The sequence below is a fragment of the Falco biarmicus genome, chromosome 2 (assembly GCF_023638135.1).
Source record: "Falco biarmicus isolate bFalBia1 chromosome 2, bFalBia1.pri, whole genome shotgun sequence".
Lineage (NCBI taxonomy): Eukaryota > Metazoa > Chordata > Aves > Falconiformes > Falconidae > Falco > Falco biarmicus.
The window spans coordinates 29,514,400-29,538,025 of record NC_079289.1 but is presented as its reverse complement, the minus strand read 5'-3'; the positions used below and the strand labels follow the sequence as shown (position 1 = coordinate 29,538,025).

General features: G+C 42.0%; 2 protein-coding genes across 10 annotated transcripts in view; one reads left to right on the top strand and one right to left on the bottom strand.

Annotated features, from left to right (window-relative positions):
• Positions 1-17,113, bottom strand: part of ATP7B (ATPase copper transporting beta) — a 46,316-nt gene extending 29,203 nt beyond the window's left edge. For 2 of the 8 annotated variants that reach the window (XR_008820056.1, XM_056327571.1), the window contains exon 1: positions 3,956-4,459. Coding sequence is in view for 4 of the 8 variants with exons in the window: in XM_056327571.1 (XP_056183546.1) it covers positions 3,956-4,216 (261 nt within the window). In the remaining 4 variants the exon portion in view is untranslated. Of the gene's footprint in view, positions 1-3,542; positions 3,703-3,955; positions 4,460-8,438; positions 8,537-11,316; positions 11,496-11,917; positions 12,163-17,094 lie in introns of those variants that run through there. The other 6 variants (XM_056327575.1, XM_056327577.1, XM_056327574.1 and 3 more) reach the window with 6 other exon arrangements.
• Positions 16,728-22,131, top strand: ALG11 (ALG11 alpha-1,2-mannosyltransferase). Of its 2 annotated transcripts, none has more exons than XM_056327582.1 (4): positions 16,728-16,799; positions 17,846-18,079; positions 18,795-19,726; positions 21,810-22,131. In XM_056327582.1, exons 1-4 carry the CDS (start codon positions 16,762-16,764, stop codon positions 22,079-22,081), a joined length of 1,476 nt encoding a protein of 491 aa, XP_056183557.1. In that variant the 5' UTR covers positions 16,728-16,761; the 3' UTR covers positions 22,082-22,131. The 2 variants fall into 2 exon arrangements, with proteins under 2 accessions (XP_056183557.1, XP_056183559.1); XM_056327584.1 differs by having other exon boundaries at positions 16,738-16,799; positions 17,885-18,079.
• The last annotated feature ends 1,495 nt before the right edge of the window (positions 22,132-23,626 follow it).

The window sequence follows — 23,626 nt, the reverse complement described above, 5'->3', positions numbered from 1 at the left end:
AGATGAGTGAGACAAACATCCTCCACTCTGCTGCTCCCCTCCACCGCGTTTTCTGCCAGCCACTTGTAGATGAAACCCAGGAACCATCACTGGCCTTATGTCCTCCACCGTGTTCCCTCCACCCCCACGCTCACCAACCACCTCAGTTTTCCTCTATATATAATAATACAAAAACATTAAAGAGTATTTCTGGTCCTCCAGTCTTTTGAAAAACATAAAAGCAAGGACTGATTTTACTATTTCAATGCGTTGTAAGCCACAAAAAACATAAAAACTTGGCCGCCACTTTATATTTTGAGAAAAAGCTATACCAAAATTCAGAAGAATTGGCAAAAATATTTTGCTTGTTACTTGACAAAGCCTTATGTTTATGCTCTGTAGGAGAAAAATGTTAGCACACATTTTAAATGACAAGTTAAAAATAGAGAGGGGACATGGATTAGAAAAAAATAAAAGGCTTACTTCCCTTTTAAAAAAACACAACCAAAAAAAATGAAGAAGCATCTCCCAAAAAAAGCCTTTAGTATTGTTTAACAGCTTCCAAAAAATACAGAAGAGGCACAAATACATCTACGTGTGTATTTGCAAGAAGGGGTGTTTCTACACTAGATCAGAGGAAAACAGTTCACATAAGGACACAAAGACAAGGCACACAGAAATGTGCCCACAGTTTGCCTCAGGCACACGCTAGGTCTCAGAAGAGGGTTTCCTGATACCAGCTAACACCCACACATAAAATGGCACCTATGGGCTGTAAAGTAATTCAGAGACACCATCTGCAAGAGGATCAGAGAAGCAAACACCTTCAAAAGTGCCCAAAAAAGGTACCTGGGATTCCCAGGCATTGCTCCTCCTGCTTGTTTCCCTGCCAAGAGGGAAATCCCAATCAAATAATGAAAATGCTTTTGACTCTACATCCCTATGGAAGTGTGAAGGAACTGGCTACAGTAACCAGCCATTTTATTTCTCACACCAAATGAGACCTGCTTACTTTTAAAGGCAAGTGTACACCAAGTCTGTTTGCTCTACCAGTCTTGTGCATATTTTTGCAGTGACTATGTAAAAAATTCGTAAATAATGAAAACATGAAATGATGACAATTCTTTCTCTCCCTTGTTCTGCACACAAAAGTTGCAACTGAAAATGCACAGCCGAGCAAGCCTCTAGTCTGAAAACTAAGAATCCCTACAGAAAGCAGTGTTATAAAGCTCATTTAAACAATAAAGGGGAAAAAAAAAAGAAGAAAATTAAGAAGAAACCCATTGACAGAAAAACAGCAGTAGCTGCAGAGAGCCTTAAAGGAAGCACCAGAACTGGATGGAAAACATTTGTATCTGAACTGGACCCAAGATGAGTAGCAACTGAAATTGCTGACGTGCATGAGTGTGGCATCTGAAGCCTGGTGTCAGGCTGCCCCACTGTCCCCCAGAATGAGCTATTTCTTTTGGATGCTCCCATTCATAAGTTCAAAGGTTGATAGTTTAACACAGCTGTGAGGGGATACAGAATAAATGTGAGAAAAACAACTGAACTGAGAAAAAAAAACGAAGAGGAAACCACAGCACTAGGCAACACCCTCATGTACGCACACATGGTGCCTTGACATGGATGCAACCGCATGGCTGTGAACGCAACAAGGTTTGTGCTCTCCTTGGCCTCAGCCTCCAGCTACCCCTGACTGGGTCCCCATGCTGCCTCCACGCCTGTGCTCCATGGTGACCTTGTGGTGTGACTTGTCACCAGGAAAGCCTTCCCTCTCCTCCTCACTTCCCCTTCCCAAGAGGTGCAGCCACCTCCAAAACACCACTGTAACACCTGGCCTCTGCAGCACAAGGCTGAGGCCATGCCGGGTACACCCCACAGCTCCCCAAGCGTCACCCACACCGACATCCCTCATGGCTGCTGCTCCTCTCTGGTGCTCCAGCCAGGCTCTCCACCCAGGACTGGCACTGCTCTCCTGCCCTCCTTCACCTGGCCTGCAGGGATGCCAGTTTCCATATCCTGAAATTCAGGCACCAGACTTCTCACCACAATGCCAGGCTGGCGTGGAGATGGGGCCCAGCCCATTCCGCACCTTCCCCTCTGCCTCTCCCCATCTGCTCATCCATGAATGCCAGATCTCACTGAACCTCTCGTCCAGTATCTCCAAAGGTTTTGGGCTGCTTTTGTCCCTGTACCTCCACAGGCTGAAACCGGCTGTTGCCCCCTCGCCTTCAAGCTCACAACTGCCAAAAAATTATCTTATCTGTGTCTTTGCTTTAGCTTTCCTGCTTCATTCTTTCACAACCCATGCTGATTCATGGCTTTGGACTCAGGCAGGCAGTAACACACAACTGAAACGCCACATACTATTAATTAAATGCTTCAGATGCTTTCCCAGTTTGTTACAGGCAGCCAGTGAACAATAAAATGAGGACAGAGCAACCTCAGGAACATCAAAGGTCCCGAGCCTTCAATTTCATTCCTACAACAGCAGCACTTATGAGTGGGCAGAAATTCAACCCTCATCCTCCCTAACAAATTTCAGTGCAACTTGTCTATCCATCTTGTTAGCACATACTGTTTAAATGTATTAGATCTTAACTGGTTGGAACACAACTTGTTATTTTTCAAACAGTTCCTGAGTCTTAAATGAGGGAAAACCCACACTCTCCACCTGGATATCAACAATCAATGAAAATATTACTTTAAAGCAGCCTTCATGGTGCTTTTGTTTTCAAAATACTAAGTTAGTTGCCCTAATGCTTCTGCCAAGGGACTGCTATTCCCTGTCTGGGAACAGGTTTCTCTAACCGTGCAGATGATGGGGAAAGATTTAGGCAGTTGTAGCCAGTCTTACTAAAATGATGCCTACACTGTAGTTAACAAAACTTAGAGACCTTAACAGGTACTTCTAAATTAAAGGGAGCTGTGTAAACCATGCTTGCTTTAGTGGGAAAGGGGAAAGCCTTGTTGTAAATGGCTTGTTTCCAATTTAGAATTAAAACAAAGCAAACCACTTTGTGATGTTCTTCACGGCTCCAGTACAAGCAACACATATATCCCAGTGAACTGAACACAGAGAAGAGATCCTTTGGTAGAACAAAGTCATTTATGTCATGATCGTTTTCTAGCAAACATTTATAATATAAGAAGTAACTTGAGGCAGAAAAAGCCTTCAAGTATATTTGGTTTGTAGTGGCTGTTATTTCATTCCAGTCTGACACCACTTATTTAAGCCATTCTAAGCATACACAGTTTCACAGGACACAAAATTCATTCCGAGAGTTTCTTTTCCTTAAACATTCACAATAATCACTGATCCAAACTACATTACTGTAATTTACATACCTTTTAAACAGCAAAAACTCTTTTAAAATAATAAACCTCATTGTGTTTTTACCAGTGTTGATTTTTTTAAGCCTCTTCTCCACAACAGTTGATCTCCAAAAATACCGTAGTTATACACAACACTGAACAAATAAAATAAATAATGTTGCCACAGGCTTGTTATCAAGAACTTCCAATAGCATCCACTTAGTAGTTATAAATAAACTACTTACCTACAATTAGGACCTTTTAATGTTTCTGCAATTTCTGTTATTCCAGAGAATAACCTCGTATCAGCTGCTGCCAAACTACCCAAGCAATTGTAGTTCAAAAGGACAAACACTAATACGTTTCCTTACTAAGAATCACTGCTCTATATTATTAGAGGTGGAGCTGAAAAAATGCTCATTAGTTACTAGAGCATAACTCATCATTAACATCTGCTTTCAAAGATTACTTTCAGAGGATCTCCAGAGGACTTTGCATTTGTGTATTGCTTGTTATGGGGCAGGCATCCATGCTGGGGATTGAGACAATTTAGATAAAGAAGGCTTAACCTCCTTTAATATACAACCCACGTCCAACATGCTTTGTTTTAAATTCTCCAGTTCAGAAATACCTCTTCCCTCCCAACACACACACTCACCAGCTCACTGACCTGTCTTTCAACTGCATTGACTTCTGGCATTCCCATGGAGTAACTCTGCAAAAGTTTATCTTCTTTCTGCAAGTTACTGCTTGCTTTTACCAGAGATCCTGTCTTGGACTTCTCACCAATAATCAGTAGTTCAGGCACATCATGAGGTGCCTGCTGCTTACGAATAGACACCAGGGTTATGTTTTTGTTGTTTAAAGTAGCTAAGCAGGACACTTCCCTTTTCATTTTATTGTCCAGTTTTCTCTCCATTATCTCTCTGGGCTTTAAATATTGCAACGCCAAAGAGCAGCTTTATGAAAGCAGTTATTTGGTGTCTTATCAGCCACACTTCTTTCAGCGACATTTACAATGGCTTGAAGAGTTCTGCCTGTCTAATCAACGTGCCCATTAAGCATTCATCACAAAATCCCAGATGTAACCTGTGATCCCTCTGTACACTGCCTGCTGCACTCGGCTACCTGCTTTTCCTGCCAGCTCAAATGCTTCCCACCAATTGGCATCCCTTGTGCTTACCAAACTGCATTCAGCACTGCTAATCTTTGCACACGGCATTGCAGCGAGCTCAGCCAAGGCTGCCTTTCACAAGCTAGTCAAACATGACCTGTGTGCAGCAAGCCAGCGCACAATTAACTCAGCCAGGCAGGCATTAGCTCCTTGTGGCCATGTGAATAATCACAGCTCCCATGAAGGGTAATGCTATTGCATTTCCTCCTATGAAATTACCAGGGATTTCTTGGAGGAAATGTGGTCCCTTCTAACACTGAAAATGTGCCTATGATTATAACATTAGATAAGGTTCCTGGACCAAAGGTCTTTCACTTAGGGCATGAGAATATTCATTCTTTGTTTCAAGAGGCAGGAAAAAGAGTGAGTACAATATTTCTACTTTTAAAAATGTGCCTCTTTACCATCAAAAAGTCTTACTAAAAAACAAACAAACAAAATTAAACCAGAAATTAGTGCCAGAAAGTAAAGAAAAAAAGAAGATATTCCCTTTCGCAAACTCAAGTCCTCTTAAATCCTCTGGGCAACATCAGGAACATGTAATTTAGACAGCCATACATATCACAGGTACATAACCATTAGAAGTGCCTTGAGCCAAGCCTGAGGATATTTATCTGGGATTGCTCATAGCAAATTTACAGCACTGTGTTAAAAGCAGAGGTTCATCCCTCACACCCCTGCCACAAAGACACTGGTCCAGAAAGCCACCAGATGTCCAGAAAGCAGGACATTAGCATCCTGACTTGTCTTCCTGTCATAACTTCCCCACAAAGAAGAATCCTCAGCTCTGCTCACACCACAGTTCTTGACTCCACTTCAGAGTTAAGAACTGCCTTTGGAAAAAGATAGTCCCTTGCCAATGAAGAGAAACTAAAAAATACTGTTGTAGCACTGTGTTGTATCGTTGTCTTAATATGCAAGATCAGTGATAATATTAAACTTTTAAAAATGGCTATTTTGAAAACATTTTGAGAAATGGCCCTTCTAAAGAGTATTACTACAAAGAGGAAAGCATCTGTGTTTGTGCTGTATTTATCAATGAAACCAATTAAAAATATACCTGACTTCAGCTGTAATGCTTTTCTGAAAAAGAAAACTGTGTTAAAGGTGAAATACTTTCAGGAACTGCTGGTTTTAGCTGGGCTTGTATCAAGCAATTGAAAGTCATACAATTTGACTTATGTGAAAACATTTCAGTACAATGTCTTTAAATACTAAAGATACATCTATATTATATATATATATATAAAGTGTAGAACTATTTTTTATCTTTCTAAAACAAAACAATTATCTGAGTCCAAATCAAAGATATGCAGAAATTCAGCTCTGCATCCTATTTCCAAATAATAGAAATTCCGAATTCTAGATTGTCTTAGGGAACAAAAATTCCAGTTTCTGGCCAGCTCTAAAGTACATACTTGGTCCACTCATCTCTGACAGTATCTTTACTATTAAACATATCCCAAACCCTACCTAGCATGTTTCTACACATAAGTAATATTAATGAAATCATCATGTGATGAAACATACTGTAAAAACAAGTTGGGTTTTTCTTCATTTCAAGTTTACCAGCAAAGCTCAACTTAGGCTGATAGAATAAAGAGATTTTTAGTAAGTATCTCCTCTCATTTTCCCCTTAATCATCCTTTTTTCCCCCCAACTTCTGAGCAACTCTTAAGGTAAAAAAAAACCTGGTTTGATTTCTAAAAGTAGTGGAGACAAGTTCTTACTTAGTGCTCTATAGTCCTTTGCCTACAGCTGAGTCCTGAATTGGAGGTAGAGAAGAAACACATGAGGTTGTGCTTTGAACACATTCAGTTTACAAAGTATATACCCACATCAAAAAGAATTATTTGGTTGGAAAAAAAGTTTGCTGTAGTTCTTCAGATGAAAAGGGCATAAGATATATTTCAAACAGTCTAGCTGATTTAAAATAACCTAGTTTAGCTGGTGGCTCAAGCAGAGCTATATGGCAAGGGCAAAAGAAACCTGCGCAGCTGAGTTACAAGCAGCTTTTGGAGAAGAGGTACCATTCACAACAGAGAAACTGCTGAGCATCTTGTACAACCAGTTTCCATTTACCTTAGTACACCAGACTGAAAGCTCAGAGGTCCTGCTGCATCCCAACCACTCCACAACTCTCTTATGATTCAGGAGGCAGATCACGAAGGGATCCAATATTGATGCCAGCACCTCAAGGGTGGCAATGTCTGCCAGGGGAGCAAGGCAGCTGCTTGGAGTTAACCACTGCAATCGCCTGCTGCTGAACTCTGTCAGACTGGTTTCCAAATCATTTTCCCCATTCTGGCTCAATTAATTGCCCCTTTAGAGTGGATGCTAATTGTGTTACCCGTGAATTGGGGGTGAGCATTTTAGTTATGGCTGAAACAAGAAAGGCAATGTTGCCCATCTCACTTGATAACCATGGTATCACTCCCTGGCTCAAGGCTAGGTTTTCCACAGCTTAGGAGTTTCGCCAGGAAGAATCACTCAGGTTTGGTAGCATGACATTTAGATGGCAAATAGAAAATATGCCTGCTGCCTTCACAGGTCTGCTAGTTCGGGGCAGAGATGTTTGTATTTTAATGTCAGAAAATGCAGAACATCCCAAGAAAAATAAATCCCTTTGACTTAAAGCCCAAAGAGCTGGCAAAACATGAATTTTCCCCATTACATTACCTGCTACTGTTGGCAAATATGATAAACACACAAGAACTACGTGTTTTCAGGTAAATTATGTTTCCTGAATGCATTCATCCCTGGTTTTATGGGATATTCTGGCCTGCATCTAATCCCTCTGGCTCCATGCCCAAAGAAAGCATCTTAAAATAGTCTTAACAATGCTTTGAAAGATGAGATGCTTGGGTTCCAGGGAAAAAATGGGGGCCTGGAGGTAGGGGGGTCATATTGCCTTAACATGACAGACAAGAGAAACCGGTTCAGACACATGCACATCATGCCAATGCAAAGAGGGGTGTATTAGTATAAATCCATCACTCTAGAAATCCAGTCTGCCTTTGAATGTTAATTGTTTTCCTGCTCCTCAGACATCGTTTTAAACCACTGAAATACAATCCATCCTGAGGCATACAAACAATGATATAAGGCTAAAACCCAAGCAATTTCACATTTGACAGTATTTTCTGTTCTTTTAAATTTGTCTTCAGGGTGCAAGTCAGCTAAATTTTTTTATTATTTTGCCCATCATAACAGAGTTGGATTGACTTTTTTTTGTTGTTGTTTTTACACATATAATGCAACTGCAGGAACTGGAGCTTTAAGGGGAAAAAAAAGAGAGAGAGAAAAAAAAGGAGAGAGAGAATAAAAGCGCCACATATTTCAAAGTTCCTAGTAACAAACAACAGGGCTGTAACTCACAGTTATCATTGCTCGGGGAGGAACCCGTGAAACACCCAGTCCTTATGTGAAACAAATAGTTCTCATCTGTCACTGTCCTCTTTAAGCCAAAAGAGAAGGTATGCACTTTTTCTTCAAGCAAATCCCTGCACTTGCTCAGCAGTCATTTTTCAGTCCTACTAACCAACACAAGCCTCACATTTCCCCCATGGAGTCAATCAGTTGCAGCTGAAAGTTCAGTGGAAGTTTGGTCAGACTCATGGTACGTAACTACATCCTTGACTTCTCCAAACTAAGTGACATACTTACTACAGAAAATAAAAAAAATTTTAGCATTGCCACACCTTTTTAGCATTAAAAAGGCAACAAAACTCCCTGTTAACATACATTTGTTCCTGCTTCTAGTTTTGAAATGAAAAGAGAAAGATAATTATTTGGCTACAGTCCTAAGAAAACTGGCAGCCATCAGATACACAAGCATTTCTATAGCACAAATGGTATACATTTTGCTTTCAACAGGTGAAGCAGCATGATCATAAATAGTATTATTTCTTACACGACAAGAGAAAAGGAAGCTATGTAACTGAAATACAAGGAATCGAATTCCTACCTTCCATGAACAAAATTGCTTAAGAGTTGATGGCCTCATTTCAGATCAAATCAGCTCAGACTTTGGCTTCAGTTTTTCAGGAAGCGGACTCAATCTTCTCTAAATATTTAAAAACGTTTTGTTTGCTCTAAACCAGCAAAACTCGATGGAGTATCTCTTTTGTAACAGGGCCCCAAAACGCCTACTAATTTTTTTCACTCCATGGCTTCTAATGTGGTTGCAAATTGTGTGGACTTGGTACTTTGTCTGCTTTTAGCAGTGTTGATTTCATTATGATAATTTCTGTTATCTGCCTATTTATACTGCAGGAATTTGTTTTCAAGTCCCCGGAAACTACCAGGCTGATCATATTACCACAGGAAAAGGCACACCTTTTGGGTCAGGGTTTAAGTACAAAGAACAATTGCAATCTGCATGAATTAATTCGAGTTCAGTTTTCCAGTAATCTTCACTCATCTAGCCAGTGAAGACGGCTGGCAGAACTCATCAGGCAATGCCAAAACAAAACCAGTATTTTCACTTCTGTGTTTCAAACTCAATTTTCTGACGTCCACAATTTGTTCTTGTTCTGAGCTGGTTTTGGCTTGTGAAGTTTGAGCAAAAGCTTTTTTGAATTCCATACACACAGAAAAAGGACCCACATTTTATCCATCTTACCTGCACTATTTCAAACATGAGAATGAGTAATATTATAAAAGTAACTATTTTTAAAGCTAATTTGAGAAGACAGAAAAACCTATTACTTGTGAACTATATCAGTCATTGCTAAAGATCATAGCTTTTGCCACCTACATTTGCTATCCACATTTAGAAATAAGACTCATGTTATTAAATCCAGTTTTATTTTGTAAATTTCTCAGTATTTGTTGTGGCATTTGAAAAATGTCTTTTACATTTGTTTTGAATAAATAAAGCGGTAGCTCTCTGAATTGTGAATTAAGTAAATGGGAAGACTGACTTTCTTTTTTTCCCAAAAAAGTAAGCTGCTGTTTACCCTGTAGCAGGCAAGCTAACAGCAGACCCTAAGGTGCCGTGCCAAATCTGCAATTAAATTTTCCCCTATACAGATCAGGAATGTAAGCCTATGTCTTAAGTGACCTCCATATTTAATAGATATCCTCTAAACTGTCCCCAGCTGTAGAGTCCACGCCATTTAGATTTACTATTTATTTTTTTTGCCAGCACTTGTTTCAAATCATTCCTGTGGTCATGTTTGACAGCCAGAGACAGAGATTTTACTTTTATGAGACTCCTGACACTAAGTAAATAATATAAAGCACATCGCATTTGTAAAGCATGAAAATAATAATAACAAAGAAAAATTACCAGAAAAGAAAAGTAACTCCAATTTAAGCCTGTATTTCTGGTTCTATAGCTGGTGTTTCTATATTCTATAGCCCAAGTCAAACTGCTCAGCCTCTGAATAAAAGGTTATTTCATCCCATTTCATTTATATACACCACAGTCACCTTCATGTCAAGAAAAAGACAAAACAGCATCTTGTGTTTGCATTACAGATGTCATGTCTAAAGTACAAACATACTGCCTTTGTTAGGACAGGCTAGATGTGGAAAGGCAGGACCAGATTCAGTTTCTCTTAACAGTTGTTTCTGGCTGCCTTATCCTGGCAGAAACCAACTCTATACAGAAAGAGAGGAGCCTGAAAGCAGCTCTCCTCAGCATACCACCTAGGCTCCTCCAACACAGAGCCCTTAGCAAAGTCCTATCAACTTTCTTGGTGTTCCAGGCAAAATTCTGCCTGGGAAGAAGGGTTTCCACTTTCTACATCATCTGTTTGGGGGTTTTACTCCTTTTTTCCCTTCCCTCCTTGTGGACTGGTTGCAGTTACTGGGTAGAAAAAGGCATGAGGGTGTTAGGGTCCTCTCTATGATCTCATCTTTGCAGAGAGTGTAATCTCTTAGGTGATCCTCTGGCCACAGGTGTGCAGACACAGCCCGGTCAGGCTGGCACGAAGGCCCTTCTCACCTGTCCTCCACTACAGCCACATGCTGTCCAGACAAGACTACCAACCACCCATGAGTGAATAAACCCAGGCATTGCTCACATGCCACTGACCCTCAGCATCACTGTACTCATGGTGAGACAGGAGGGGCAGCGGCTGGGGCCTCCCTAACTACAGTGCTGCCCTTAGGCAAGTTTTTCTTCCCTATTTGGAGATGGATGAAAATCTTCCATCTCTCCGGCTGACTCCCCTCAGCCACAGCAGGCAAGAAGTGAGGAGGGAAACCTCTGATGAGAACATTACAGGCACACGGGGACAGAGGCTTTGCTGTTCCCAGTTGTCAGAGATCCAAACTGTAATTTGGAGCAGTTAGCTGTTTAGCTAACTTATTGGTCTACAAAAATCCTGTTAATTATTTGCTCTTCAGGGCTAGGAACTATTACAGCACTGCTAATATCTCACATGAACTTACAGTCAACTCTGAGGCAAGAGCCACAGGCAGCAAGGGGCCAGTTTCTATCAGTGGACAAAACATACTTCCAGATGACCATGAAACTATGTGGAGCTTGCCTGGAAAGAGCCATACTGATTCGCTGCGGAGTCCTATAGAAACTAAGCAAAGAAACAAAGATGAAAACATATTTGCTGTTACTTTTTTCTGCTGGAATACCTGATAAAAATTCCCTATTACATCAAATAATACTGGCAGCCTGCAACAAGTAGTGGGGAAGAATTCAGGTGGAAATATCAGAACTAAAGCAACAGTCAGGGATGAAAGTATCAACACAGGAAACTCTGCTAATTTTACACAATCTGTTCCATACAAACAGATGCTTCAAAAAATATCTAAGAGAACGGCAATACAGAGTAAACCTCTTTCTGTTTACAAGTGTTTTTATCTGAAATACTTAATACCTGGATTGAAATGTGCAGTTAAAATCCTGCTTTCAAATGCAGATGTGTTTTCTCAGGTTGTTTTCTGTGGCATGCATGTGGCTCATCATGACTCAAACACTGTAAAAATAGTGTTTGTTTATTGCATGAGCACACAGAGGAAACTGGAGACATTTGACTCCTAAAGAGATCCCGGGAGCCTGCAGTTGTGAGAAAAGAAAAACACAAAAAAGCTTTCTGACAGTAAAATGGAGGGTTTTTTCAGCTCACAGCAATCCTGTCATTTCCAGAGTTCACCTCAGTCTGTTCTTCAGACAAAGAATGTTTCTTTCAAGGACAAGTGTTTAGTCAAAACCGATGCATTCTGCAGCTCAGTTTAAAAGAAGGAGACCATCCTGAGAGTTGCTGAGCAACCTGCTGAGATTTATTAACTGCCCTCAATTCCTGGGAAACAGAGATGTTAATCTATGGAAATTCAGGCTCAGTTCATTTACCATTCCCTCCTGGTACCTCCACTTGTTGAAAGAAAAGGTAGTGCGGCAGGGAACTACTTTAAGCGGCCCTATTTCATCCCCCAGAAGAGGATCTTTGATTGACTCTACCCCATGGGAAAATCACCGACCTTTCGAGCTTTCTTCATCCCCAGAATAGAAATAAGTCAGAGGAGGTGACGAGGCACAGTCTGCATCTCTCATGTCTGGACTAGCCAAACAGTCTCCTCCAATAATCGTAACTCCCTTCTGTCCTGCTCCGCAGGCAGTTTCTGGCTCTTTTCTCTGTCTTGATCAGTGCCAAGAAGCCAGACGTGAGCACAGAATGCAAATCCTGCCTCGTCCTGGCTTCATGTGAAATAATTTGGATTTTCATCCAAATAGCACTCTCCCTTGCTTCCTGAGGCAGGCAAAGAGAAGCACACACAAACACACGTGCACAAATGCACTTTGAACAAGTTAGTGCAGGGTATTTGTTTTTCAATATGTAAACCCTTTAATGTTTGATAATGAAGATGCCTAACTCACTAAAAATTTCACACTGTGAATTGTTGCAACTTCCTGAGCAGTTTCATAGTTGAATTAAACAGATGTTAAGGTACAACTGTGAAAGAGGTGGTCCTTTATGATCTCCTTCATGTCCAATTAGGTGCAGATGGCCACAGAGACATTAGTATCTACATAAGGGAGAAAGAAAAGCAAGAAGTGTTCAAGTCTGCTATCACAGACATTCAAAAACAGTCTCCAGCCTCTCAAGAATTCCAAACTTTCAGCTGAAAAAGCTGGGACTTAAGCTGAGTCTACATGTTACTTTGCAAATTCAGTGATATTATCAGTAGGGCTACATCATTTGCCATCTCATTTCTGCCTGTGCTCTGGGTTGCTTGAAAAGATTTCCTTCAGTCACCCTAAAAAATGGCAGGCATTTTGATTTTTCCTGCTGATGGCTGTTTAGAAGAGCTGTCAGAAGAATCCACAGGAGATTAAAACACAGCATAATCTACAGGATGAAACTCCAACAGTGGAACTGGTTTTTTTTTTTCCTACATGGTCCTTGCCCAGCTGGGACAACTTGTGTGAAAATAATCTTCTGTTAATCAAAAGCTATAGGTTCAATCTGCTTAAATTGCCTGGTGATACAAATAAACGTGGTTTATAGGAGCTCCTGCAAAAAAATCTGTGTAGATCCAAGCTGCTTAATTCTTCATTGCTTCTGCCCAAAGGGTGGCTTCTGCTCACAGATACATGGTGCGAGCACCCATGCCCTAGAACATCTAGCTCAAAAGTAAAGATGATAGTTAAGAAAATTTTTTACTAGAATCGCTTGCATTTAGCAACTTTAATATTACAACATATCAGTACAAACAAGCCCATAGTGTTTTTCTCAAGATACATTAGTGCCACAATTTATTTCCAATACTTGTTTCTTGCTTTGTAAATATTTTGCATACAACTAGTGCAACTTTATTTCTGCCTTCTGTTATTATGCAATGAAGAACAAATGTACTGTAACATTCAACAGCCTATCACAAGACGTGCAAAAAGGAAAAAAAATTGCTGTGTTTATAAATGATCTAAGATTCCTTATACTAAAAACAGTCCCAAGCATTTTGGTAACTAAGACCACAGCCCTGAATGAGAGACTCAATGCAACACAGGGCATGTTTCCGAAAGAAAGTAACCAACTGTACAAGAAAATACAAAAGACCACATGATCGTCATATGAGTATCCTTACACAATATTAATCCAGTTTCTTTGTGTTACTACTTGCCAGTGGTTTTATCCTACCAGCTTACTCATATGTGGAGTACTCAGCAAGAGTAAGAGTGACAAAAATGTACTTTAAAACTGTCTCAAATGCCTTGCAGGCTTGCAGAGAACAAACTGAGTGGATTCTGCTATTTGTTCTGAATACTACTCACTTCAGAAGGCCTGTTTGCATGGATTTAACTTCAGAGTAAGGGCATTTAATAAGGAAAGCAATTAAAACAGGACAAAAATTCTTGCAGAGGCAGCAAAAGATTAAACATGTGGTGCATCTTTGGGAAGCTGAAAACAAAGCTGACTTCATGGCAAGACTAGTTTAATTTTGCTGGCATGTCAGCCACATGGAATTCCTACAGACAAGGGTTTTAATAGCATTCTCATGGCTGGAGTGGGAACACCACAGAGAGCTCAGCACTGCCTTTGCTGACGTTATTGCCAATACCCTAAATGCATGCATACAATATCGTCTGCTACATTTGTATTAAGGTGGGGAAGTTGTTAAGTGGTGACAACTCAATTAGTCTGTCAGATTTTCACACATTAAAGGTATCCTTTTATGTCTCTAAGACTGTCAGCAACACAGTCTTTGTATTGCTCACCCTGTGATTAAAGAAAAGTTAACAAAAGAACTTTGAAAGTATTAATATGTCTGGGGTTTAATTATCACTACAGGGACTAAGAAAAAATAAAACAACTAAGATGACCAAGGCAGTGGAGCATCTGTCCTGTGAGGAAAGGCTGAGAGCTGGGTCTGTTCAGCCTGGAGAAGGCTCAGGGAAGATCTTGGTAATGTATATAAGTACCTGAAGGGAGGGTGCAAAGAGGACCGAGCCAGGCTCTACCAGTGGTGCCCAGTGACAGGACATGAGGCAATGGGAACAAACTGAAACACAGGAGGTTCTGTTTGAACACCAGGAAACACTTTTCCACTGGGGGAGCAACCAAACACTGGCACAGGTTTCCCAGGGTGCTTGTGGAGTCTCCATCCTTGGAGGCATTCAAAACTCATCTGGACACGGTCCTGGGCAACTGGCTGTAGATGACCCAGCCTGGGCAGGGATGTTAGACAAGATGACCTCCAAAGTTCCCTACCAACCTCAACCATTCTGTGATTCTGTGAACTATGAATTATTAGAACTGGGAAAATTATTTTTCACCATCACTCAGATTTCTCCCTAAAACAAGCAAGTGGAACTCAAAAGCCAGGTACATAGGTGTCTCCCTCACTAATTGCTCTTCTTGCTACCTGGAACTCTTCACCATTACTTAAGTCTCCTCTTAATTAAGCCATGGCTAACCTGTAATCCTTCAGATTCCTAAAGACACTCAATCTAAGATTCATACCTTCAAAGGGAGTGGCCATAGGCTCCTTTTCAAGTCAGTGGGGAGGCACACAAATGTCACCATCTAAAACAGACTGGACTTTTTGTTCCCTAGAAGAACTGTGCCTCTTCTCTGAACCCAGGCAATTATCTTCCAATATTGGTGTTACAAGAGAGGTGTTTTGATTTGAGAGATGTGAGTGCAGTGAAGGTCTCTTCTGCATACACCCCACATGCTTCTCAGGCAATTGCTCTGTCAGGGAAAAGCAAAAAGATTAAGGGAGAGAAACCAACACCTGCGGCACTCTACTTACAAGTGCTTGCTGGACCTCTCAGCAGAACTCTTCCAATTTACCTGCTTACATAAAGGCAGAGGTGCCCTGATAAAACCTATAGTCAGTGGTATTTAGGACAGTGAAGTTATTTAAATAAAAATGCCGTAAAATTACCAATAAAACTCTGACTTTGAGGGCCTAACAGATTTCCAGTTCCATTCCCACATGGTGAGTCCTCATAAGTGGAAAACTCAATCCAGGCAGGTCAGAATCGAATAACTATTACTGAAGTTGAATTCTTCTCACTCCCACTACAGTAGAGACTTTGTCTCTGTGCTTCAGGCTATAGCAATGACCACATAAACTAATGATCCAACATTTTCCAACCAGCACTCTTCTGCCAAAGAAGACAGGACGACCTTCATAAACATTCTTAACAGCTTCAAGACCTCAAAATGCACAGGTGGCTATGACATGAAAGAGATCATGCTGATCTCTTAAGAGGCTGAAAGATCACAGGTTCTGAAAAGGCCCAGTTCAAAGAAACAGGGCTCAAAATGCCCTCAAATTTTGGACAAACTCAACTCTGCAAGAGAATGGAGACTGAGTTATTTGTATCAAATCTGCCGCATAAAGCATTTTATTATTTTTTAAATGGAGAATGTGGTGGGGGAAAAAAGCACTGAGTGATGTGACAGATCAGAAATGTTTTGGCCTATTTTGCCTAAGCCCCTCCTCACCTACAGTCTGGTATTTTCACTCAACACCTCCCAGCATCTGGGAGAGCAGGAGTTTCCTACATTGTTCCAGGGGAAGCCATTTTAGAAATACAAGCCTTGCTGTTCACCGACACATCATTAGTGGCATTTTGAAAAACAGCTCTGTTTAGTCACGTCTCTACACTAATCCTCTGGTCTGTGCATATAATCCCCAATCAAGATAAAATGGGAGACAGCATGTATTAGCCAGAGACAGCCTGGACATTCTCCAGTGGAAATTGCTCCCAGTGAGCGTGTTCATGGAGATCCGGACACCCTGCCTGACAGGTGCTCCTCCATGAAGAGGGATTCACTTACAAACGGGAGATTAAAGCAGGGCGGGAGGACGGGACACAGAACACCACCCTCCTCTGGCCGAAGTAAGGGCCACTATTTACCGAGACACAATCTGCACGTGGTGGACGCAGAAGAAACGCCCTGTCCCGGGGAGGCCTCTGCCCCCTCACACACCCCGCGGCGCCCGCGCTTCGCGCTGCCCCGCCCGGCGCCGGGCCCTGGCTCCCGCGCGGAGGCGGCGCCCCCTGAGGCCAGGCAGCAGCGGCGGCGGCGGCGAGGGAGGTGGCGGGGGCGGTGCCAGCCTCGCTCCCGCCCCGGGGCGCCGCCAGCCCGCGCAATTCGCGCCCCTCCCATCCCCTCAGGCACGGCCGCGCCCCGCTCGCCGCTCCCTCCCACACGGCGGGGCGGTGCCTCTGCTAGCCCCTCCCCCGTTCCCCTCCCCTCCGTCTATCTCCCACCGGACCCAATGAGAGGGAGGCAATACCAGCTTGGCCCCGCCCCCGCGCAGCCGGGTACCGCCCTTTCCGGCGGAAAGGTGTCGTGGCGTTATCCAAGATGGTGGCGGGAGGGTTGTGTCTGTGTGGGCTGATCAGGTACCGGGGGCGCGAGGGCGGCAGTGTGGGGGCGGGGCGTTCTGGCGGGGGAGGGGAGAAGGAGACCCCGTGCCTCTGTGGCCCCCTGCCAAGCCGCAACCGCGCTCCCCCGACCCCCCCGAGCCTGCCTGGGCTTCGCGCTCCCGCCCCGCCCCGCCGTACCCCCTGAGGAGCGGAGGCCTCCGGGCAGGGCGAAATGGGACAGGACCCTGCCCGGCTGCTTCTCGCCCAGCCGCCGGCCTCAGATGGGTTAATGTTGCTTTTCCGCTTCATCCCGAAAGGAATGTTATCTTACGTGTCAGTCGTGACGCGTGGCTCGCCGCGGGCAGCTCCTTTAATGTCGAGTAAATGGTGTTTATCGTAACGGTAGCACAGCATCAGAAACCGGGCTCTGTTGCCTGTTAGGCTGTGTAGGCCAAGAAGAGAGACACCGTTCGTGGGTTAGGAGAGCTGTGCGGGGAGGTGGTGGTCTGCAAAGGGAATTCCCCTGTCAGAGAGTGCTTCAGAGATCTGAGGAAGCAGGTGTCTCTAAACGGAAACTGCTCAGAGCTTTTCTGGACAATTGACATGCATCTTCAAATCTCAGGGGGGATGAAAATGCAGGTTCTGGGACATGCACTGCAGGCTGGCTCAAGTAGCTCTGCACCAAAGCAGTTCATGCTAATAGGCTAAACATGAGCTGGGACCAAAGAAAACTCTTACAAATCTGTTTAGAAATCACTTTGCTAGTTGCATTTTGCCACATTGGTAAGGACGTGCAACCTTTATAGTGTATATGGCACATAGATACATGGCGTGAGTAAACAACAGTAAATTATTGTGAAGTAACAGTACGGAAAAAATTTGGCTAAACAGTATAGAACAGTGATTTTTTTTTTTTTTTTGTAATTGTTGAAATGATACAGGGATGTTTATGATTTCTGAGATGAGAACTCAAGAAATTGTTGAACTCCCTCTAACTCTACCTGTAAGCCCTTCTCTCTCAATTTTGTACATAGTATTTTTTCAAAGCAGTTTTGTATTTTAAAATTTCTGGCTTGTTTCAGATTGCTGTGCTCATTGTTAATCCCTGCATTATTTCTAAGTGGAATTTTATGTGTCTGCTTGGTGGTACTGCTGTGGGGAATACGGCTGTGGATACAACAAAGGAAAAAACAGTTGACTTCAGCAGGAGAAGATGGGAAGCGGCCATTGCTGGTTGCCTTTTTTCACCCATATTGCAATGCAGGTGGTGGAGGGGAGAGAGTCTTATGGTGTTCCATTAGAACGCTCCAGAAAAAGTAAGCCTATATGTTTATCAAATACCATATTTCATTCTCAGCTGCTGATGGTATTATCTGTGCACATTTTGGCATTTTACGTATTTAAATAGGTGTCATTTATCTACCAGTCCTATGGGGTTTTTTTGCATTTGAGTTTCACCTGGTTGCACCATTCCACTTCATCCCTTTATCCGGATTTTGATCTTTCTTGCTGTGGCATCTATCAATTCTTTCTCCCCTTGGGAGAACCCCTCCTACTTCATTGGTTTTCCGCTACTGGTATGGAGCTTTGTATGGGCTTAACTCATCAGTAGGTAACTGATGATTTTCATACTTGCCTCTTGGTGCAGGAGGCAAAACAGGTTAACATCTAAAGTGGGTTTAACATTGGCACACCCACTGGCTCGCACAGTTTTCTGCATTTTAGTCATGCTATGCACACACAGACATCTCGTAATGTAGGGCAAGGCATTCTTAAGTCTGTAGAATAATACTAAGCTCCCTTTTTGTTTTACAAAAAAAAATATTCCCCAGGTCCTCAGCCATATGTTCTTCTGCAGATCAGAAAAAACTGTGGAAGTATAAGGAAAAGTATAATTCGGTTAAAATAATTTCAGAGCTAGGCCAGACATTAGTTCTCACATATCTTTTGAGTAATTTTGAATGGATAATATTTTAGTTACATGTTAAAAAATGTGAAGAATCTATTAAATTCTTTTCTTTACTCTTGCAGGTACAGAAATGTAACGTGTGTTATTTACACTGGTGATAGAGACGCCACTGGAGAAGAAATAGTAGAAGGTGCTTTCAGAAGATTCAATATTAAATTAACTCATCCTGTGAAGTTTGTATTTCTGGAAAAACGCTACCTTGTGGAAGCTTCTCTTTACCCTCACTTCACTTTGCTGGGACAAAGTTTAGGATCAGTGTTTCTTGGCTGGGAAGCTCTTCTAAAGTGTGTTCCTGATATTTATATTGACTCAATGGGTTATGCCTTCACGCTTCCCCTCTTTAAATATTTAGGAGGTTGTCGCGTAGGATGCTATGTCCATTATCCCACTATCAGCACCGATATGCTTTCTGTCGTTAGGAATCAGGATACCAGATTTAACAATGCAGCCTTCATTACAAACAGTCCTCTTTTCAGCAAATTTAAACTTGTCTATTACTACTTCTTTGCTTTCATGTATGGATTGGTTGGTTCCTGCAGTGATGTGATTATGGTTAATTCTTCTTGGACACTAAATCACATCCTTTCCCTCTGGAGAGCTGGGGCTTGCACTTGTGTTGTACATCCACCGTGTGATGTTCAGACCTTCCTGGATATTCCACTGGAAGAGGAGAAGAGCACCAGTGAATATTCCATTGTTTCTGTCAGCCAGTTCAGGCCTGAAAAAGATCATCCATTGCAAATCAGAGCCTTTGCTAAATTGCTGAAAGAGAAGAGACTGGGGCAGCAGCCATCATTGAAGCTTGTCTTAATTGGAGGCTGTCGTAACCAACAAGATGAAGAGCGTGTAAATAACCTTAAGCACCTTTGTGATGAGCTGGGAGTTAGTAAGGACGTGATATTCAGAATAAACATTTCCTTTGAGGAGCTAAAGAGACACCTGGCTGAGGCCACCATCGGCCTGCATACGATGTGGAATGAGCACTTTGGGATCGGTCAGTATTTTTCCTCAGTGTTGAGCCATTTGTCCCAGCTGGGGACACAGGGAGGGCTTCAGTTCGTGATTAAGGCTCCTCAGTACAGGTGTCTAAGCAGAGGGGTCTGCATGCCAGGCAGGTGTCCAACTTGCATTCCTGTCACAGGCTATCTAGCTGAGGTAAAGCCTACAGGACCAATTCAGGTGACTAACCACTAGGTGCTACTGTAGCGCAAGCCAAAGCATCTTAGACTGTTAATAATGATGGACATCCTCTGGTCACCTAAACAGACAGCTAGTCCCGTCTGTGCTGCCCAGGATGTCCTGACTGACCTCCAGCTGTCCCTCTGCAAGGTCATGGGTCACCCTAAGGTCGCATGTTAAGTTTGCCAGCCTCATTGCACAGATGCCAGCCATACCCAACAGAGCCTCAAAAGGCAGCAGGTACTTCTGTTTAAGCACCTTGGATTGTGCCCTGTTGGCTCCACTGACTACATAGACATTCATGTGTAGAGATTGTGATTGTCTATTACCTGCCTCAGCTGCCATTTGAAATGTCTAGTAAACGTCATGGGGCTCCATCTGCTGTTTCAGAGGTGTGAGTCTCCCACAGATCCTGTCTCTTATTTGTAAGCCCCGTGTAGATGCCACCAGGTACCTACTGTTGGTCATCTCATTGCACTAGGCCACTGTGCTAAGGCAATTAAATCCATTGTAAGGCAATTAAATCAGTCACCATAGCACGGAACAGAACACCAAAGAGGAGCTGGGACCTGGTTTGCAATGTGCTGTCATACAGAATTAAGGTATTGGGCTCAGTTTACTGGGGTTATTTGGGTCCTGACCTTGAAATGGAATGTAAGATGACCCATCTGTCATAAATCTACAAGGTAAGTTAGCAGCCAAACGGATGGATATAATGTGACTAAACTGCAGTTCATGTCATCAGACTTTATTACAATACAAGTTAAATAAGTATCAACCCTAGTAGTCTGTAGGAACTTGGTATAAAAAATTTACTCTGAAGTGTCTCCCAGAATAATGGGTTTCTCATATTTCTTCCCCCACAAAACAATTCAAGTAAGTTTAAAAAAAAAGTTACACAATCACACTGTGATTTTGAATTTCAGCATGATTTCAGCTTCATCTCCAATTTTATCTGTAAAAAACATGTTCCAAAAGCATTATTTATAGTTGGCAATTTTTGAGCTAGGGGAACTTTTGAAAAACCAAATCAGAACTGAGACAAATCAGCAATTAAAGTGATTTCTGAGGTCTGTTCTGGAACTGTGGAGGAGAACTGAAGTGATGTATACATTACATGCTATTCCTATCCCTCTGCTTTTGGCTGAGGAAAGCTTACTATCAGATTCCCATTCCATTAAAACTTCTTTCATCAAAAATACAGATGTAGTGGTAACAATTTTTACTAGTTTGTCTTGCTGAGTTGTCAAAAGCTATAGATTTGTTAATCTTCAAAATATTGAACTTCTGAATATCATCTGATTGAAACATGCATAGTCAGCTTTTCTCTCAGTATCTTTCTAAATGTTAAAAATCTTCAATGTGAATGAGAAAATGAAGTTACATTCAGCTGTAATTTTTAATTATTTTTTTGTAGCTGACACCAAACCATAAAACGCGCATTGCAGTGTTCCGTCACAAAGCAGAACAGAACTATGCAGTGTTGTAGAGCTACCTTCCCTTGTATCTTCACATTTGTTTCAATATCTGGCTTTTTTTTCACCATTATATACTGGTGATACAATCTCTCTCAGCTGAATCAAGTATGTTACAAGAACCGCAATTTAACCAGTTATAACTTTATATATAACTTATTATATAGCTTAACCAGTTATATCTGGTTTCTAATTTCAATTTTATATGCTTAAGAGAAACTTACAATTTCAGTCCTCAGGACTGAAAACCTTAAATTTGTTTTTCTTCTGAGACCATTTACTCTGTATTTTTCAAACTGATCTAGAACAGCAGTCTGTAGTAACTTCTGGGTGAATTGTACTGCGGTTTTACCTTTCCATGCCTCACAGAAAGCCAGAGTATGATGTGCACACTCATGTCAGCATGTTTTGTATCTTTTACAGGAGTAGTTGAATGTATGGCAGCTGGCACTGTTATCCTGGCTCACAATTCTGGAGGTCCCAAATTAGATATTGTGATACCCTATGAAGGACGTACTACTGGCTTCCTAGCAGAAAACGAGGACAATTATGCCGAGATGATGGCTTATATCCTTTCTTTGTCTCCTGAAAAAAGGTTAGAGATCAGAGAAAATGCTCGTCGCTCTGTGCATAGGTTTTCTGACCAGCATTTTGAAGAGACATTCCTGTTATCTGTGGAGCCATTATTTAAATAAATGTATATAAATATAAAGGTGTATGAATAAAATTAACTTTTTATATTTGGCTATGTGTCACCTATAAATGTATCTAATCTATGATCCCTTGGTCCCATTCAATAAAGAGATGTTTTTCTTTCTGTCAGGGTATCTGCTTTACGTAATAGAGATTCTTCTACTGGGAAAAAAACACTCCTGATAATTTTCTGTGTTGACTACGTGACAGTGTGGTGCACTGTAAAACCCTCTGGATTCACAGAACCATCATATTTCCTTGGTAACAGAACTACATCTGGAAGTTCTTTTATTTATTGAATACTTTCAGTCTCCACCCATTTAATGACTTTTCACCCACAGTCACACTTTTTAAAGGCAACGCTTTTGTTTGATAGCTTTTTTTACCCAGGAGATTTTGTTTCCAGAGTCTGCAGCACATTTTCAAATGGCTGTCCCCCGTTGTGTGGCAAAATCCTATTATGTGGGATTTTAATTGTGATTCTGGATATTTTGTTACCTACAGTGATTCCTTTAAGTTAATGATACGGTGGTTTTGCTAGCTTGCTTTTTAATAGTGTAATAATTGCCCTTGCCCATGATGCTTGCATTAGCTATTTCCTCATGCCCTTTCACAGTATGACAGCTTAATGGTATTTTTCCAACTCTACTCTCCTGAAATGTTTTCTGTTCTGTTCTAGGGAATAGAAGGGTCTAGATTCGAGGGCATAAATAAATGCTGTACAAACATGAACATTAAAGCCCTAAACTACTGCTTATTATAAACCGGAACGCTGAACAAAATGTTCAAAAATTGGACATCTGCTTTTGTATCAAAAGTGGAAAAGCATATAGTTCTTTTTTGAGCCATCGAAGCACTATTTAATACTTTAGCAAACTCACAGAAGTGAAAAATTTCAACTTACCAGATGTCTGCTGCAAATACAATACAGCAGAGAGGAAGCAGTCTCAGAGGCTCCTGGAGTGTGTGGAAGGCAATTTCCTGACACAGTGGGTGAAGGACCCAGCTGGGGAAGGCACCCGCTGGGCCTGTTGTTTGCAAACAGAGAAGGACTTGTGGGTGATGTGGTGGTTGGAGGCCATCTCGGGCACAGTGATCATGTAACGATGAGGACTTTCACGTTTTGGAGAAGTAAGGAAGGGGATCAGCAGAACTGCTACCTTGGATGCCCAGAGGGCTGACTCTGGGCTGTTTACGGTCCTGGTTGACAAGAGTCCCTTGGGAGGCAGTCCTGAAGGGCAGAGGAGTCCAGGAAGGCTGGGCATTCTTCAAGAAGGAACTCTTTAAGGCGCAGGAGCAGGCCGGCCCCGTGTGCCCAAAGACAAGCCAGTGAGGAAGAAGACGGGCCTGGCTGAACAGAGAGCTTTGGCTGGAACTGAGGAAAAAAAGGGTTTATGACTTTTGGAAGAAGGAGCAGGGAACTCAGGAGGGCTAGGAGACGAAATGAGGTTATGCAAAGAGAAAATTAGAAGGGCCAAAGCCCAACTAGAACTTAAACTGGCTACTGCCATAAAAGACAATAAAAAATGTTTCTATAAATACATTAG